This window comes from Salmo salar, chromosome ssa10 (assembly GCF_905237065.1).
Source record: "Salmo salar chromosome ssa10, Ssal_v3.1, whole genome shotgun sequence".
NCBI classification, from domain to species: domain Eukaryota; kingdom Metazoa; phylum Chordata; class Actinopteri; order Salmoniformes; family Salmonidae; genus Salmo; species Salmo salar.
In genome coordinates, this window is record NC_059451.1 from 78,131,144 (window position 1) to 78,151,472 (window position 20,329).

Sequence of the window (20,329 nt, forward strand, 5' to 3'; positions counted from 1 at the left end):
TGTCCGTAACACAGGAAGAAAAAAAAATCCTTCTAATCTCTGACAAGTTTTTAACAGGATCACGCATGCATTTCTTTTTGATGAGCCTGTGTTCAGATAAACCAAAAATGGACATCACCACACAGATTACTCTGGACGAAAAACCAGCAAAGAGACGTCCCCAGTAGATAACATGTTTGCGTTTCTAAAAGACGTCCCCACTTTGCTAAACCCAAGTGCACAGCTATGGGGTGGCCAAATGAACACCGTGTCACCAGGGGAAGTACAAGGATGCGACACAGAAGGGATTACCGCAATTTAGCCTCGCGCCACTCGTTTTACAAGACGCTGACACGACGCCTTCATGTCGGACATAATGAGGCAGAGGCCCTTTCCCCCTACTACTCCACCCGAGGCCCTGTTCCCCAACCACTGGACGACCCCGAGCCCCAAGCTCAACGCTCTACACTCTGAGTGAGGTACATCTCTCAGATTTAATCCCTTAGCAGCTCCAAGATTACTACGGCTTAACATGAAAATACAATAACAGGGCAGAAAGCATGAACAATATGTCACGTCTCCAGCCCAGTGGATGAGAAATGTACAGTCAAAGTGTTTACATTTTTGAAAGTGTGTCCTTGATTGGATTGCAGAAGATGGTTATTTTACTGTCCGACCGGTCAGTTTGCCGCCACAGTGAAAAGTAGTATTTTTCTATGATCTCACAGTATGGGCAAAATGTCTTTAAACCTGGAGACGCGCAACTCTGAATGCTGGCAGTTATGTGTAAGTGAACCTACCCAAACACAGCAAAGCTCATGTGAAAAGCCAGACATCAAACCGTAGTGAAGATATTGGATGTGTCATGGGGTAGTGTGTGAGAGTGAGAAGGAGATTGGGCTCGTGTCACAGAAGATTAGGCCTCCCAGTGAGACAGACAAATATGAGGTTGTTAAGGTCAACCCCCTCCACCCTTCGCATACGCCACCTCCCGCTTCACTCCACCCGTGCCAACTAATGTCTGGGGACCAACCAGACCCAATCCTCGGCGACAGATGAATAACAATATGACAGGTATCAGCCCTGGGGCAGTTCCACACAGCTGTTCCATTGGGAGGCATGAGGCTTACTGGTGCCAGTGTGTGTGGAGCCTATCAATGCAGAAAGGAAGCTGTTGTTCATGTTCTGTAGCTTAGCTGTCCGATTATAGAGATGATGCTTAGGGTCAGAGGGGTCAGTGCGGAAACGATATTCATCATCATAATTGGATCTAATAACAATCATTATGGATCTAATAATAATCATTATGGATCTAATAATAACCATCCTCCTTCTCTTCCTCCTTGTCCTCCTCCACCTGCTCCTCCTGGTCTTACCTCCAGTAGATGAGGATGCCCACCAGGATGATGAGTCCCACGAAGGTGAGGGTGGAGACCACTGCCAGAGGGACCACGGCCCTCCTCTCCTTATCCCTGGCCAGACCCACCCTGGACTCATGGCTGCTGTTACTGGCCTCTGTAAGTGGGGTGAGAATAGATAAGGAGGGGACAATGGATGAGGAGTGAGCTAATGTTGACTATTGAGACATAACACAACTCCCACAACAAATCATTCACTCAATCAGCTTCTACAGTGGCAAGAAACCCTTTGGAATTACCTGGATTTCTGCGTAAATTGGTCATACAATGTGATCTGATCTTTATCTAAGTCACAACAATAGAAAAACAGTGTGCTTTAACTAATAACACACAAACAATTATACGTTTTCATGTCTTTATTGAACACACTGTGTAAAAATTCACAATGCAGGGTGGAAAAAGTATGTGAACCCTTGGATTTAATAACGGGATGACCCTCCTTTGGCAGCAATAACCTCAACCAAATGTTTTCTGTAGTTGTGGATCAGACCTGCACAACGGTCAGGAGGAATTTTGGACCATTCCTCTTTACGAAACTGTTTCAGTACAGCAATATTCTTTGGCTGTCTGGTGTGAACCGCTTTCCTGAGGTCCTGCCACAGCATCTCAATCAAGTTGAGGTCAGGACTCTGACTGGGCCACTCCAGAAGGTGCATTTTCTTCTATTGAAGCCATTCTGTTGTTGATTTACTGTGTTTTGGGTCGTTGTCCTGTTTCATCACCCAACTTCTGTTGAGCTTCAATTGGCGGACAAAAGGTCTTGATGAACTTGGGAATGAATTTTTCCTTTGATGATATCAAGCTCTACAGATGCTGAGGCAGCAAAGCAGCTCCAAACCATGATGCTCCCTCCACCATACTTTACAGTTGGGATGAGGTTTTGATGTTGGTGTGCTGTGCCTTTTCTTTCTCCACACATAGTGTTGTGTGTTCCTTTCAAACAACTCAACTTTAGTTTAATCTGTCCACAGAATATTTTGCAACATCCAGGTGCTCTTTTGCGAACTTCAGATGTACAACAATGGTTTTTTTTGGACTGCAGTGGCTTCTTCCGCGGTGTCCTCCCATGAACACCATTCTTGTTTAGTGTTTTACGTATCGTAGACTCGTCAACAGAGATGGTATCACGTTCCAGAGATTTCTGTAAGTCTTTAGCTGACACTAGGATTCTTCTTAACCTCATTGAGCATTCTGCGCTGTGCTCGTGCAGTCATCTTTGCAGGACGGCCACTCCTAGGGAGTGTAGCAACAGTGCTGAACTTTCTCCATGTATAGACAATTTGTCTTACCGTGGACTGATGAACATCAAGGCTTTAGAGATACTTTTGTAACCCTTTCCAGTTTAAGCACACTATGTTTGTCTATTGTTGTGACTTAGATGAAGATCAGATCAAATTGTATGACCAATTTATGCAGATATCCAGGTAATTCCAAAGGGTTCACATACTTTTTCTTGCCATTGTACATACTGACTCACGAACACTTCAGTAGTAAATCAACACACGCACTCAGTACTCAAGAACAAACATCGCAAAGGTTAATGCAATATAAACATGTGATTTCACATAGAGGTGAGACAACACTTGGCAAGTGAAACGTGTTAGCATCAAACTACTCTAGCATTTGAACTACATGTATTGTCGTTTTGTAAAAAAAACTGCACTTTTAAAGAATAGTCCAACTTACCTTTGTGTTCTAATACATCGACTAATTCAGAGCTCCTGCTTGAACTACGTAGACTTGTTGACTTCAATTTGAAACGCTACCCTAGACCTTTGCTTCAACATCTTTATACCCATTCAGCTAACAAATCAAAACCTCTAGCGACCTCTCTAAACCTTATACAATGGTGGCAATAAGGATGAAAGTGAACACAAATGCTTTCACAAAGTTAACATGCACTAAAGGTTAGTTCATGAGTATGGCTCAAAGCTTGAAGCAATGGCTTAAATATATGGGACTCTAAATGCAGCAAAGGTATAAGAGTATGAATGAGTGAAGACCATAAAAACCTATTGGGCAAAACTGTTTTCTGCCCGCTTCTAATGCAAAGACTTAAATGCAGATGATAGTTTGTATCGATGAGCTGTTTTGTCTGGGGTCTGAATGATGACAAAGATATGGAATATTAAAGAGGTCAAAAATCGGAAAAGATTCTAAACAGGGGCCCTGAGACTGTCTCAAGTGTTTTGTGAATTACATTGACTGTTTAATGGGGAATTAGACCACCAGTGGTCTGCTAAGGCAAACAATCTATTTTGGTGCGAGTTGGGATTTGCAAGAGATCTGCTGCCCTCTACAGGATGTCACATGATGTTACAGCAAATAAAGAGTAGAGACACAGGCACGTGCAAGTAAATGTGAATGAATATAACAGAAAATACGTAACAAAGAACATTGAAATGATGATGGCTATGGACTTGATTGTGAACTTCAACATGAACCTGGCACAGTAGAGTGGCCTGGATCTAAATCAAAATGTATAAAAAAGTAATGTCTTTGTTCTACAAAGAAGAAAGGCCATGATGGTGAACACACACACACAGGCACAAACACTCGCACACACACTTTCATCTTATGGGATTTTAGTTATCGTAGACAGGTGGTGTGTTAGGTGATGTGCCTCCTAAATTCCAGAGTATTTCCTGTTCCATTGGCATCATGGAATCTGTAGTTTTCCCCAATCCAACAGGTGCAGCACTGTGCCTTGATGTACGGGGAGATGTTGTCCCCTTGTGGATGTTTGTTTTACCTGCGATTGGCTCCTCCTCCTCAGAGTCTCTCTCGGTGCGCTCGGGGATACTGAAGTCTGAGGACATCTCGTTGTCGTATGGACTCTCGCCCTGTCCCGAGCCACTCTGCTCCTCCCCACCTAGCGGCCAGGGCACCGCCGCAGTTACCGCGGATATTGTTGCCGTGCTCCCCGCCGTCTCCGTGGCGACGGCACTGCCACTCTCACTCTCAAAGTAAAACGCAGAGGAGCGTTCATCATTGTCGGGAGAGGCGGCGACCTCCGAGGTGAATGAGGGGGGGGCGGTGGGGATGTAAGGGAGCATTCCCTCCCCTGAGGCCGAGGCCGAGGCTGAACTCTGAATCCTGTCCCACTCTTCATCTAGCTCCTCCTGGGCTTCTCCCGACAGGGTCGAGCCAGACGCATTACTGTCTACCGTCTGCAGGTCAGGGGTGAGGGTGGGGGTGACGGGGGAGGCCGTGGGGGAGGAAGAGGAGGAGGGGGCGGAGGTTCGGAGGGCCGAGACCCAGCGGTCCTTGGAGCGGGACGGCGTGGCTGTAACAGAAATGTGCAGGTCACCATGGGAACCGGAGAGAGGAGGATGAGGCGGAACATGAGGAGAGGAGGAGGAAGAGAAGAGAGGCTGACCTACAGACGGGTTGGTGGAGCCCGCCAGAGATGAATGGATGAGATGGTCTAAGTCGCTACCGGAGGAGTAGAGCGCTAGGCTAGCCGCCCCCCAGTCAGACGTGGGGAGGTGAGGAGAGGCATGCAACCAGGAAGAGGACGAGGTGCCATCCAGAGAGCAGGTACACAACGACTCCACACCATTGCTAGCTACCGTGAACCCTCCGCCACCATCAACAACCCCCGACAGAGAAGACTCTATTACACCGCCCGTAGCATAACTAGAGTCCCCCAGCCTGCCATAGACATAGTCAGTGATTCCCGGGGTGGCCCCGGACAGAGAGAAGTCACTAGAGAGGAGAAGAGAAGGCTGCAGGGAGAGAGAGCCTGCAGGGAGCGGTCTAGAGGCTAGCTCAGACAGGTCCTGCTCGACGGGCGAGTCAGGGAGAGTTTGAAGGGGGGGAGTGTCACTAAATAGTGCGGGGTCACCCGAGGCCATGGACGAAGAACCAGACAACACATCGCCATCACCACTATCATCATCGCCTTCATCGCCAACACCACGAGAGACTACGGTCTCCCAACCAGACAGGGTGTGTGAGGGGTGAGGGAGGAGAGACAGGGTGGGGGAGGAGGGGGAGGAGGGAGCGAGGAATGAGTCACCACTAGACAACAGTGCTGTAGCAGCATGCGGGGAGTCCCGAGCAGGAGGGGTCACAGACGACACAGGTCTAGACGAAGGAGGGGCATGCAGGCAGGCGGTGGGGGCGTTGCTAGGGGTGGAGCCGGGATAACCAGGGGTCGACGTGTCACACACAGGAAGGGTGGAGGGGAGGATCTCACCGTTGAACACCGGCTGCGTGGTCTGCGAGAGAACGCTGCCGAAGGAGGAGGCAGTGGACGAAAACAAGGGCATGCTGGGACTTGTAGGCTGTGGTGGTACCCCCTGAAAGAGGGAGGGGGAAGAAGTGGCCACGGTCCAGCTTTCCGGGAGAGGGATGGCCATGGAAACACCGCTGTCTTTGCCGCTTGGGACGGTCACAGGGCGCACCAGCCCTCTGCCCTTCTCCTTTCTGGTTGAGGAAGTGGTGATGTCATCAGTGCGAGACAGCAGCATGGTCGCTGTTGTGGTATACTTCTGGGTACTCCCGCTCCCTCTGCTGCCTGGTGAGACGGCCCCCTCTGCTGGAGCTCTGGTCGTGGTGTGGTACCTTACACTTGGCTCCGTGGACGTATGGGATCGGTTGGGCTGAGTGGTCTTGAAAGGAGACCCTGGAGGGGTGGTTCTCCTCTGGACAGAAGGGGTGGTTGTTCTGATACCAGGCAAGGGGAGGCTTGGTAGGCCAGTGGTTGTTTTGGGCCTGATCCTCGTAGAGCTTGGGGTGGTCCAGTCCATGTCATTGTCCTGGTCTTCACCCGGTTCAACCCGGGGTCCATAGTCCTCCTGGTGGGGAAATACACAGTCACACACCACATATACTGATGCCTTGTTATGAGACACTACTCGTTGTCCTATGTTTAAATGAATGTTTTTTTCTTGCAGTGCGCTACAGACTATCACCACATTGCATTATGAAATAAGTAAAATGTATGTTATATTATACTTACTTCCTCTGCAAATCCAGTAGAATCTGGATCAGGGGTGTCCTCTGAAAATAATCACAGATGAGAGTGTTAGAAACATTTTGTTAACAATAAATAGCAAAATAAGATTTTGGGAGGTAAAAAATGTTTTTTTTTAAATGTATTTTTTAAATATGCCTTTTCACCGTCTTGAGCTCACTGGGTTATTGTAAGTATGTTCATACAAATAAATAACTATGACTGATACTTGATATATCTCAACATATTATGGTCAACAGTCTGACAAGTTAGGAAGATAACAGCCTAGACATTGATTTGTGTGATTGTTTTTCTTCTGGCCTTCAATTTAGGGCTCTAATCAATCTGTAAAGCTGAAGCATTACAGATTCCGTGATATAAATTGAAAGGTAATTTCCGATTGAGCCGACATATGCAGCGTTTACGGTGCATGAGAGCATCAGCTGTTCCGGACGACTGTGTGATCACGCTCTCCGCAGCCGATGTGAGTAAGACCTTCAAACAGGTCAACATTCACAAGGCCGCAGGGCCAGACGGATTACCAGGACGTGTACTTCGAGCATGCGCTGACCAACTGGCAAGTGTCTTCACTGACATTTTCAACCTCTCCCTGTCTGAGTCTGTAATACCAACATGTTTCAAGCAGACCACCATAATCACTATGCCCAAGAACACTAAGGTAACCTGCCTAAATGACTACCGACCTGTAGCACTCACGTCTGTAGCCATGAAGGGCTTTGAAAGGCTGGTCATGGCTCACATCAACACCATCATCCCATAAACCCTAGACCCACTCCAATTTGCATACCGCCCAAACAGATCCACAGATGATGCAATCTCTATTGCACTCCACACTGCCCTTTCACACCTGGACAAAAGGAACACCTATGTAAGAATGCTATTCATTGACTACAGCTCAGCGTTCAACACCATAGTGCCCTCAAAGCTCATCACTAATCTAATGACCCTGGGACTAAACCTCCCTCTGCAACTGGATCCTGGACTTCCTGACGGGCCGCCCTCAGGTGGTAAGGGTAGGTAACAACACATCCGCCACGCTGATCTTCAACACGGGGGCCCCTCAGGGGTGCGTGCTCAGTCCCTTCCTGTAATACCTGTTCACTCATGACTGCACGGTCAGGGATGACTCCAACACCATCATTAAGTTTGCCGATGACACAAGTGGTAGGGCTGATCACCGACAACGACGAGACAGCCTATAGGGAGGTCAGAGACCCGACTGTGTGGTGCCAGGACAACAACCTCTCCCTCAACGTGATCAAGACAAAGAGATGATTGTGGACTACAGGAAAAGGAGGACCGAGCACGGCCCCATTCTCATCGACAGGGCTGTAGTGGAGCAGGTTGAGAGCTTCCTTGGCATCCACAACAAACTCGCAACAAACTAACATGGTCCAAGCACACCAAGACAGTCGTGAAGAGGGCACGACAAAACCTATTCTCCCTCAGGAGACTGAAAAGATTTGGCATGGGTCCTCAGATCCTCAAAAGGTTATACAGCTACACCATCGAGAGCATCCTGACAGGTTGCATCACTGCCTTGTATGGCAACTGCTTGGCCCACGACCGCAAGGCACTATAGAGGGTAGTGTGCACGGCCCAGTACATCCCTTGGGCCAAGCTTCCTGCAATCCAGGACCTCTATACCAGGCTGTGTCAGAGGAAGGCCCTGAAAATTGTCAAAGACTCCAGCCACCCTAGTCATAGACTGTTCTCTCTGCTTGGACCAAGTCTAGGTCCAAGAGGCTTCTAAACAGCTTCTACCCCCAAGCCATAAGACTCCTGAACATTTAATCAAATGGCTACCCAGACTATTTTCACCCCCCCCACCCACTCCCCTCTCCTTTTTACGCCGCTGCTACTCTCTCTTGTTATCTATGCATAGTCACTTTAATAACTCTAATAATTATATTAATTAATTATATCTCAATTACCTCGACTAACCGGTGCCCCAGCACATTGACTCTGTACCGGTACCCCCCTGTATATAGCCTCTCTTTTGTTATTTTACGGCTTCTCTTTAATTATTGTTACATTTATTTATTTATTTTTCCCCGGTATTTTTCTTAAAACTGCATTGTCGGTTAAAGCTTGTAAGTAAACATTTCACTGTAAGGTCTACACCTGTTGTATTCGGCGCATGTGACATATAAAATGTATTTGATTGATTTGATTTGAATGCCGTCTCCGCTAAAGCAGGACCATTGCCTTTAAATGTCAATCACGCTGTAAAGCTGAACTTCCACGATGCGGATTGAACAGAGCCCTTAGTTACAACTTTGACAATTAGTAACAATGACATTATATTCTGAGATATTGGCCCCATTGACAAACCCAACGACATTCTTACAGACAGACACTTTACTTGAAACGTACTTTAAAATGTAACTGAAAGAATAACCATAAGGAGACACTCACACACACAAACAGATTGAGTATTTGTGAAAACCAATCTGTTTTTGATGGTATTTTTTTTGATGAATTGGGTGCAAAACTTTATTTTAATTCACAGATTGGTCTTCAGGTCCAGGATAGAGGCTTGACAAAAATCTTCGGAAGCTTGATATCCACATCTTTTCAATGGGTCCACAGTATATGAAGCGGCAAATCATTAGATAGTATGAACCTATATTAGAAATCTTGGTGAATATGTTGCTGTCTCACCAGGTGAGAGAGAGAGATAGAGGGAGAGATAGAGAAATAACAACAGGAGGGAAAGTTATCCACAGGTAGTACTTCCTCGTCAGCACAAACTGAGTGTTAACACACCCATGCACATGCACACACGGCCAACGCACACACACATCCTCTTACCTGGATGGGACTAAGTTACACATCATGGAGGCCTCAGGCCAGATCAGAGTGGGTTTGTAAAGCATGAGGTGGGTTTTTCAAAAGTTAAGTGGAGAGGGAAGGGATGAATGAATGAATTCACAAACGCGATTCACAAATGAGTTGTTTTGTCACCACAATTGTCACATCACATTCGGTCACACAATTGTTTCAAGTCATTTGGATGAGTGTATACAATTCATGCACATCGAAATATGATGCAGAGTATTTTTAGCAAGACAAAATGTGTTTATTATAAACTTACAATTCAGGAAATACAGAATACATAAGCAAACATTCTCTTACTGTGACAGGAGGAAAAGATGCCATTTCAAAACAAAAGTGCAATTTTTTATATTTTGTGTGACATAGAAGGTACACATGGAATAACCTTTGACCTTAAACAAACAGATTGAGGCGGGCATTCTTCCGTGTTAGAAATCAAAGCACACTTGAAAAGGGTACAACGAAGATTTCACCAGAGACAGAGTACAATACACGCAGTACATTTACTGTGGCACATAGAGGAACTGGGTGCATGTTTAAAGGAACAGAACTGGACAAAGAGAAGACACAGAGACTGAGGGTCGGGGGGGGCTTCTCAAACAACATCATACAGGGAGCATGGCCAAGACGGCCAGGGAAACAGAAGTGGCTCTGGAAACCAGTGACAGTACGGTGGGTGTGAAATGTGTGGTCATTTGCGGACACCGTGGACACCAATCAGAAACCACGACAGAACTACATCTTTATCTTCTTCAGAATTCCCTTAACACAATCTGTTCACTCTCTATCTGAGAAGCCTTCAGGGCACCTTATCGGCAAACTGACTGACTAGACTACACTAGCGGTAAGTGTGACTTTGCTGTTAAGACCTACCATTAAAGCGATACAGTAAAGAGAACTGGTTTGCAAATGATCAACCATCTATGTTTGGGCTCTACTCTCTATGTCAGCAGAACGCTATGGCAGAGTATAACCCCCCCCCCCCCCACCCTATGTACGGTCTGTGTAGACGTATTGACGGTCACGGTCGCTCTTACCGGGGTCGTCGATCGGCATGTCGACGGTCAGCTGCTCGCTCACGCGGCCGTACAGACCGTTGGTGCAGACCGCCATGACCTGAACCACGTAGCTGGTGTTGGCCATCAGGTCCTGCAATATGGCCCCCTGGGGAACGACAGGTGAGAGGGGAGTACAGGGGGTTTAGGGTGGTGGAAATGTGGAGGGTTATACCTTTGTAGGATCTGTTCTTGCTTTCAATCATACTATGGTTCTTTAGTTTCTTTGTTTGTTTCTTCATCCATTCCCTCTTTCATTTTCTCATTCACACAAACCTTCCAAAATGTGATTGACCTCAGTTGGTGATCTGCGTGTGTTAGTTTGCTGAGCTCCAGCTCACAAGAATTAGTTCCGTGACCAACCCCCGCTACAAAAATGTCCCTCACCACATCCTGGTCTCCGTCGGTCAGGTACTCGAAGGCCGGAGGGTCCTCTCCCTGGGCCAGCTTGTAGGTAACTGAGTACTTCTCTATCCCGGCGTCGTACACCGCCCGTGGCCGCTCCCACATGACCAGCAGGCTGGTCAGGTTATGGGGGTCTGCCTGCACGTTCTCCGGCTCTGAACTGCAGACTGACAGAGAGAGAGAGGCAGAAGAGACAGAGAGAGAGCGAGAGAGAGAAATAAATAAATCCAAATGATTTTAGATTCATAAGAATTCCACGTAAAATAATCACTTGAGGTGGTACAAAGAAATGCTGTGTAGAATAAATGTCAAACTTCATTCCGGGCACCAAAACAAAAATATTTGCATGGGGGAATAATGGTCACCACAACTGGTTGTTTCTCCCGTTAAGAGAGGTAAACCCGTGCCTCATGCCTGTGTCAAAGGTCACCATCAAAGATTAGTGCTGCGGCACTAATGCAGCTCACAGACACACTGAGACTCTGGGATTAACACAGATTAGAGGGGGGAGAAAGAGATTTAAATCAATCAAAATGAGACCTGAGACAATGGCCAGGGACAACAACTAAACCGTTGACACATTTCCTACACGATCTACGCTAAAGCCTGCACTTCAGTTTTCTTAGTTAAGGATCCTCTTTTCCCAGAAAGGTCATAAGGGCGCCACAAGAGTAGACCATGGAAATCATTTGTGGTGAGGGGGTGAATGCATTAATTTCATGTTTTTAATGATGCTGAGGGATTTAAGAAAGATACTCACATTTGTACTAACCCCTTTTCAACACAAGAGGGCAGAGAGGAGCAAAGAAACAGCAGTATTTTTCTCCAGTTCTTTTCTTTATTTTCTTAATTTTGACGTGCATCTCACACCTATTCATGTACATTATATATCATATTCAATGCACTGTATCCATTTTCCGAAGACGTTTGGAAAGTGCTCTGTGAAAGGGAGGGGGCAGCCACAGTAACCTAGCAACACCTAGCGACCACCAGGTCTAAAGAGGGGAGAAAGAGGGGAGAGAACTTTAAGCTGAGAGACTAATATCATTGCTGGCATGTAGGGAAAGAGAGAGAGAGAGAGAGAGAGAGAGAGAGAGAGAGAGAGAGAGAGAGAGATGAGAGAGCGAGAGGGGCTAGTGTATTAGCCTGGTGCCTAAGCATCCACAGCAATTAAATTATCCCTTCAAGGATATAGAGAGTCCGGGTATAATTAAGAGAGGCACATACACACACACACAGATGCTGACACACATGCTGTCTTATATTGAATGCCTCCCAGCATGCCACATGCTAGTTAAAGTCCTGATTAATGCTGATGTCTAACCAGAAAACACACATCAAACTGCCATCACGGCTTTAATAGGGTCAGGAACCAGTCATAGTATGATACATCAAATGAGCTCTGTGAGACAGCCACAGTGTACCGTGTATATGTGTGTGTGTATATGTGTGTGTATGTGTGCACGCATGCGTGCGTTAATGTGCGTTTGTGCCACAGATTACCTTTGCCCATAACAAGCTGCAGGTTCTTAGTTGGGTTACCAGTGCTTGCCTCATATGTATCAAAATCCACCTATGACATTTTAATAGGCCACCAAAAGTGTCACAAATATATTTAGGATGTTTGATATTGGTATGTTGCTCAGAATTAAACATTCTATGCTCTGCTGCAATGACAATGTAGGCATAATACATATTAATGCTCTATTTGTCTGTGAGTTACTTGACAGCAGACTTTATTCCAGCCCAGCATCAACAAACCTGAATCTATTCATCACCTAATCATCAAGACCATGATTAGTTGAATCAGGTGTTAGTGCCAAGAACCAGGAGTGAATACGACAGATGTTTGGATGGATTATTGGAGACAGACAGACAGGTACATGCTGGGAGTGAGGACCTCCTCTGACAGACAGACAGACAGACAGACAGACAGACAGACAGACAGACAGACAGACAGACAGACAGACAGACAGACAGACAGACAGACAGACAGACAGACAGACAGACAGACAGACAGACAGACAGGTACATACTGGGAGTGAGGACCTCCTCTGTGCCAGTGTAGGAGGAGAAGGCCTGGCCCATGAACTGCTGCTGCTGCTCCCTGTAGTTGTTCTGCAGGTAGTCCATCAGCATCACGTAGCCCGCCTGCTGCATGGTCATCACCTCACAGAACATCTCCAGCTACAACACAATGAACAGTTATAACCTCTTATGACCCTTCATAGCATAACCTCAAAATAATGTCACAGAGGAAGTCTGCTGCATGGTCATCACCTCACAGAACATCTCCAGCTACAAACATACAACCAACACATTCATACAGAACAATGCCTCTGTGACTTATAGGAAGATTTTAACCCATTTAGCCCCAACATTTATTCACGGTGTAGCCATCATTGTAAAGCCCTAGTTATTTTTTGTTGCTTTGACAAAGTCATTTCTTAAGATTTTTCATTTATTTTATGTGATCAGTGATTCATTTACGTCTTGCCGTTAGTTTAAGGTCGACCCTGTACGTGAACTGAACTCTCCTTTAAATATGGTGAAACTATTCCTTTTTAAATATTTCATTCAAAATAAATATTGAACAGCTAAAATTTAAATTCTAGTGTAAAAGCAGGTGAGCTGGATCTACTCTTTTTGGCCATTTTCTGGTGTTTTGTGGGGGGAAACTGAGCGGGTCGAAAACAACACGTCAACCCTGTTGCCCATACATGTTGCCCATACATGTTGCCCATACATGTTGCCCAAACAATGTCATTTCTTTTGTGAAACTCGCATTCAATTGCCACTCCCTGTTTCACACAACAAGATTCCATTCCCCGTCACAAGGAGATGTATGGCTGATTTCATTTGAAATCGTCAACCCTCTTTACAGTCAACCTTGTTACTTTACTTGGCACTTAGTACGCACTTACTATAGTCTTTTTTTCAATGTAAACTCTTGAGATGGGAAAACGTTTTTTTTTTAAATGAAGTTGAATATGTGCTCTTTATGACAGAATGTTAGAACGAGGTGAAATCTTCTCATAAGGCACTGAATTGATGGCACCACCCACATACTAGCTAATTACTATTATCGTGATACATTCTCACAGACCTTCAAAACTATGGGTCATACAGTATTCACACGTCACACAACCTAACACACAGGCTCTCGAAAATAACTTTCTGTAAATAAGAACATTGCAAATACGAATTTGTTCTTAATTGACTGGTAAAATAAGGTAAGTAACACACATGCTAGACACATGCATGGATGCATGTCCTATACACCTCTTCTACAGTTGATTGTGTAACACTGCACAGAACACTGGTCCTCTGACTCACACAGCATTCCAACCAGAGTGGCTGTGAGTGTGACCGGGGGCCAGAACCGTGACTCAGGCAACCTCTGCAACAGCCATTGGTATGTACAAATGTAATGATAGGTGTGGTGTTGTAATGACAGGTGTGGCGCTCTTATGGCACAACTTTTGAAAAATACTTTTGCATATGCACATGCATGCTTATTAGTTCATGTTATCAAAACAACTAATATGTGGATAACGTTGCTTGAATATATAGGCTACTGTATGCACGACTGGCGATATGGTAATTCCATCACATAAGAGCTAGTGTACGCCTCGAGGGAGTGTTTGAAAAGCTACCAAGCTACACAATAGAGGAACAATTCTCCCAAAATGGCCTTTCAAAGTGTTTTGAAACTTGAGACGTGACATTACCATACCATACAGAACCGAAAACAGGCAGACTGAAAGCCAGTTTAAATGGAAAGAGGGTGTGTGTCAGACAACAGGATGTCAACAGCTGAAGACTTAAAAGGAGTGTGAGTGCGTGTATGTCTTCCCTGTTACCCTCAGGGTATTTGTGATTGACAGGTATATAACAACTGTCATTAAAACCAATAAATAAAGGCGCACAGAGGCCTTTACTCTGCTTAAACTGAAACGCATGGTGCTGACACACACACACACTCAGAGAGCCACGATCAATTATGAATGCAGACATAAATCAAAAGCAAAGGTCTGGCACAAAGTCAGACACAAAAACAAAAAGATGCAGGCGCCGGCATAATGAAACAGTTTAGAAGTGACTTGTGAAAACAACCTTGTGCAATGCCTTTTAACTATACAAATGAAGGAGTGTATGTTAAGGTCCCACCCAACCCATACACACTCTAAAATACATCTGTCAACTCCCACTCTCCCTCTTCCTGTTGCTCACACTCTCATCTTCTGTACTGACAAAAACAATATTTCCACACAATCTCTGATTTTATAAATGCACACAGGAACACAGGTGTACAGTTGAACTCGGAAGTTTACATACACCTTAGCCAAATACATTTAAACTCAGTTTTTCACAATTCCTGACATTTAATCCTAGTAAAAATTCCCTGTTTTAGGTCAGTTAGGATCACCACTTTATTTTAAGAATGTGAAATGTCAGAATAATAGTAGAGAGAATGATTTATTTCAGCTTTTATTTCTTTCATCACATTCCCAGTGGGTCAGAAGTTTACATACACTCAATTAGTATTTGGTAGCATTGCCTTTAAATTGTTTAACTTGGGTCAAACGTTTCGGGTAGCCTAACACAAGCTTCCCACAATAACTTAGGTGAATTTTGGCCCATTCCTCCTGACAGATCTGGTGTAACTGAGTCAGGTTTGTAGGCCTCCTTACTCGCACACGCTTTTTCAGTTCTGCCCACAAATTTTCTATAGGATTGAGGTCAGGGCTTTGTGATGGCCACTTCAATACCTTGACTCTGTTGTCCTTAAGCTATTTTGCCACAACTTTGGAAGCATGCTTGGGGTCATTGTCCATTTGGAAGACCCATTTGCGACCAAGCTTTAACTTCCTGACTGATGTCTTGAGATGTTGGTTCAATATGTCCACATAATTTTCCTCCCTCATGATGCCATCTATTTTGTGAAGTACACCAGTCTCTCCTGCAGCAAAGCAACATGATGCTGCCACTCCCATGCTTCACTGTAGGGATGGTGTTCTTCGGCTTGCAAGCCTGCCCCTTTTCCCCCCCAATCATAACGATGGTTATTATGGCCAAACAGTTCTATTTTTGTTACATCAGACCAGAGGACATTTCTCCAAAAAGTACGATCTTGTCCCCATGTGCAGTTGCAAACCGTAGTCTGGCTTTTTTATGGCAGTTTTGGAGCAGTGGCTTCTTCCTTGCTGAGTGGCCTTTCAGGTTATGTCGATATAGGACTCGTCTTACTGTGGATATAGATACTTTTGTACTCCAGCATCTTCACAAGGTCCTTTGCTCTGGTTCTGGGATTGATTTGCACTTTTCGCACCAAAGTACGTTCATCTCTAGGAGACAGAACACGCTTCCTTCCTGAGCGGTATGACGGCTGCGTCATGGTGTTTATACTTGCATACTGTTGTTTGTACAGATGAACGTGGTACTTTCAGGGGTTTGGAAATTGCTCCCAAGGATGAACCAGACTTGTGGAGGTCTACAATTTTTTCTGAGGTCTTGGCTGATTTCTTTAGATTTCACCATGATGTCAAGCAAAGAGGCACTGAGTTTAAAGGTAGGCCTTGAAATACAGCCACAGGTACACTCAAATTATGTCAATTAGCCTATCAGAAGCTTCTAAAGCCATGACATATTTCATACATTTTCCAAACTGTTTAAAGGCACAGTCAACTTAGTGGATGTAAACTCCTGACCCACTAGAATTGTAATGCAGTGAATTATAAGTGAAATAATCTGTCTGTAAACAATTGTTGGAAACATTACTTGTGTCATGCACAAAGTATATGTCCTAACCGACTTGCCAAAACTATAGTTTGTTAACAAGAAATTTGTGGAGTGGTTAAAAAACAAGTTTTAATGACTCCAATCTAAGTGTATGTAAACTTCCGACTTCAACTGTACATGGACACACACACACACAGACCCACCTGCGTGTCGGAGATGGCCACAGTGTTCTTGAAAACGATCCACTCCACGGTCTCAGTGCAGGGTGGGGTGGTGAGGGAGCCGTTGTAGATGAAGTACTTCTCTGTGGAGTTGGGCAGGAGGCCCCGGAGAGAGAAGGGACCCACCCTCCCACTCTTACCTAGACAGGGGGAAAGTGTAGGGAACGCAGACAGAGAAGCAAAAGTGAAATAGAGGAACAGATCAAAAGGAAGAGAGAATGACAGATGATAGAGGATAACCGGTAGAGTATAACCAATAAAGGATAACCAATACAGGAAACACGATAGAGTATGAATGATAGAGTATGAACGATATAGGATAACCAATAGAGATTAACCAATAGAGGATAGAGGATAAACGATAGAGAATGAACGATAGAGGAGATACAATAGAGGATAAACGATAGAAGATAGAGGATGAACGATAGAGGATAAACGATAGAGGATAAAGGATAAACAATAGAGGATGAACGATAGAGGATAAACGATAGAGGATAAACAATAGAGGATGAACGATAGATTATGAACGATAGAGTATAAACAACAGAGGAGAAATGATAGAGAATAAACGATAGAAGATAAACGGTAGAGGATAAATGGTAGAGGATAAATGATATATGAACAATAGAGGATAAACAATAGAGGGTAAACAATAGAGAATGAACAATAGAGGATAAACGATAGAAGATAAACGATAGACGATAAACAATATAGGATAAACAATAGAGGGTAAACGATAGAGAATGAACAATAGAGGATAAACAATAGAGGATAGAGGGTAAACGATAGAGAATGAACGATAGAGTATAAACAATAGAGGATAGAGGGTAAACGATAGAGAATGAACGACAGTGGATAAACGATAAAGGATAGAGGGTAAACGATAGAGAATGAACGATAGCGTATGAACGATAGAGAACAGAGAATAAACCATAGAGGATAAACGATAGAGGATAAACAATCGAAGATGAACGATAGATGATCAAGGACAAACGATAGAGGATAAACAACAGAGGAGAAATGATAGAGGATAAATGATAGAGGATAAACGATCGAAAATAAACAATATAGGATAAACAATAGAGGATAAACAAGAGGATAAACGATAGAATATGAACGATAGAGTATGAACGATAGAGTATGAATGATAGATGATAGAGGATAAACAATAGAGGATAAGTTATAGAGGATGAACGATAGAGTATGAACGATAGAGTATGAACGATAGAGTATGAACGATAGAGGGTAAACAACAGAGGATGAACGACAGAAGATGAATATAAAGAAAACAGTGTGTGTGTGTTTATGTGCCTGTGTGTTACATTATGGCACAGTGAGGTAGTGGGTGTATGATTGTGGGGGATAGTGGCCCTTGAATTTACATGAAATGAGTTGATGCACTCTGTAATTGCTACCTGCATTGAAAACCTCAACCTCCATTAGCATTAACTATCTACTGTACAACATACATTTACTGAAACTTAGGAACAGTGCTGTGCAGTAATACATCGATAATGAAATGCAAGGGAGATAATTATGGTTGTGCTTACAGCAGGTGAGTAAAAAAAAGTTGATTGGTTGAGGTTCGAGTTATTAGGGTTAAGTCAGGTTGACATACCGAATCGGCTGACACTGTTGATTCCATCAATAATGGCTATGTAGTTGTCATTGTCTTCGATGCTCGTCTGTAAAGAGGGAAAGGCAGTGGGTTAGTCAGGCATCTCAAAAGTCTACAGTAGCTTCCTCTACTCATCTCCTCCCCCTTAACTTTTTGTGTCCCTACATTTCTTGGGCTGCTTTAAAGAGACAATCTGCAGTTGCTACATCCATTTTGGGACATACATGTATTTATTTTATACTTTATTTCACCAGGTAGGCCAGTTGAGAACAAGTTCTCATTTACAACTGTGACCCGGCCAAGATAAAGCAAAGCGGTGCGACAAAAACAACAACACAGAGTTACACATAAACAAACGTACTGTCAATAACACAATAGAAAAATAAATGAATAATGATGTAGCCATTGATTCTTGAAGAATATAACTTAGAAATGCCTCATGATCTCAGTTCAACTGTCGTACTCAATCAGAACCCAAAACATAACCTTGCTTTACTACATTGTTTGTAAACAAAGTAAATTTAAATAGACACTATGTAGCCTCAAAATAATTGCTAAAACTATAATATTGTTATAATGGATGGTCAGTCCTTGTATACATAGCTCTGTCAATGAATTTGATAGTGCTTACATTTCTCCAGCCCCATCCCTCAGCTTTTTACTGAAACAGGGGCATGGAGTTCACTTTGTTATTGTTTCAACTGCTGAATGCCCCTTTAAAGCTGTGACCCGCTTAGCTGAAGCTAACACTGATGCTAAGCTAAAGCCAACACTGATGCTAAGCTAAAGCCAACACTGATGTTAAGCTAATAGCTAGAGACGTGATATTCCACAGCTGACCGTCTATGTACTGTAGCATGTCTAATCTCTGCTCAGTCTGATGCTGTAGTTGGTAATCCGTTCCACTATTCTGTCCCCTTTGATTTCCCAGGTGGGCAGCGGAGTGTAGCCTAAGATGTGTGGGCTAATCTCCTCAACAAACACACACACGCTCACACACGGTATTGACCTGCTGGTATTCTACACTGTCAGTTACTGCCAGGCTGTTTATTCAGTAGAGGTACTGTTCAGACTAGTTATGTAGATACAGTAAGTCATCCCTCATCGACTATGAAAAGCATTGCTGGTATGGACGCAAAATTATCCATCAAACACTCTTGACACAGGTCACAAACACATGCGCGCACGCACACACACATCTGCACAAAATCGAATCCATCAGCACACTCCGCTTCCTGTCAATGTCAACAGATGACATACCTGTCAAGGACACCCACTCCCCCCAATCTACAGAACCTACTAGGTACTATGGCCATAGTAGGTCAAAACATACAGACCAATGGTAGAAAAAGTACCCATTGTCATACTTGAGTAAAAGTAAAGATACCTTAATAGAAAGTGAAAGTCACCCAATAAAATACTACTTGAGTAAGTCTAAAATGATTTGGTTTTAAATATACTTAAGTATCAAAAGTAAACATACTTGCTAAAATATACTTAGAAAGTAAAAGTATAAATCATTTCAAATGTCTTATATTAAGCAAACCAGACGGCACCATTGTCTTGTTTTTATTTTATTTACGGATAGCCAGGGGCACACTCCAACACTCAGACATAATTTACAAACTAAGCATTTGTGTTTAGTGAATCCACCAGAACAGAGGCAGTAGGGATGTTCTCTTGATAAGTGTGTGAATTGGACCACTTTCCTGTTCTGTTAAGCATTCAAAATGTAACGAGTAGTTTTGGGTGTCAGGGAAAATGTATGGAGTAAAAAGTACATTATTTTATTCAGGAATGTAGTGAAGTAAAAGTAAAAGTTGTCGAAAATATAAGTAGTAAAGTATAGATACCCCTAAAAACGGCTTAAGTAGTACTTATTAGTATGTTTACTTAAGTACTTTACACCAATGATACAGACACACTCAGAAAATGACCACACACTCACGCCCACCTCAAACAGCACAGAAAGAGCTGTGATCCTGCCCCCGTCCTTGATGGCGTAGTCTAAGGACTCAAAGTGATGCTCTTCATAACAGTAGATCTGCATCTGGAACAGACAGATACAAGGT

General features: G+C 44.0%; 1 protein-coding gene across 9 annotated transcripts in view; it reads right to left on the reverse strand.

Moving 5' to 3' along the window:
* ptprz1a (protein tyrosine phosphatase receptor type Z1a) overlaps positions 1–20,329 on the reverse strand; it is a 75,642-nt gene that overhangs the window by 10,664 nt on the left and 44,649 nt on the right. For 4 of the 9 annotated variants that reach the window (XM_014124571.2, XM_014124570.2, XM_045688111.1 and 1 more), the window contains 9 exons: positions 20,212–20,307; positions 18,258–18,324; positions 16,622–16,779; positions 12,713–12,863; positions 10,659–10,843; positions 10,254–10,380; positions 6,364–6,404; positions 4,150–6,199; positions 1,356–1,494 (listed from right to left, as the gene is read on the reverse strand). In XM_014124571.2, the coding sequence (XP_013980046.1) occupies positions 1,356–1,494; positions 4,150–6,199; positions 6,364–6,404; positions 10,254–10,380; positions 10,659–10,843; positions 12,713–12,863; positions 16,622–16,779; positions 18,258–18,324; positions 20,212–20,307 (3,014 nt within the window). The remainder of the gene's footprint in view (positions 1–1,355; positions 1,495–4,149; positions 6,200–6,363; positions 6,405–10,253; positions 10,381–10,658; positions 10,844–12,712; positions 12,864–16,621; positions 16,780–18,257; positions 18,325–20,211; positions 20,308–20,329) is intronic. The other 5 variants (XM_014124576.2, XM_014124575.2, XM_014124572.2 and 2 more) reach the window with 4 other exon arrangements.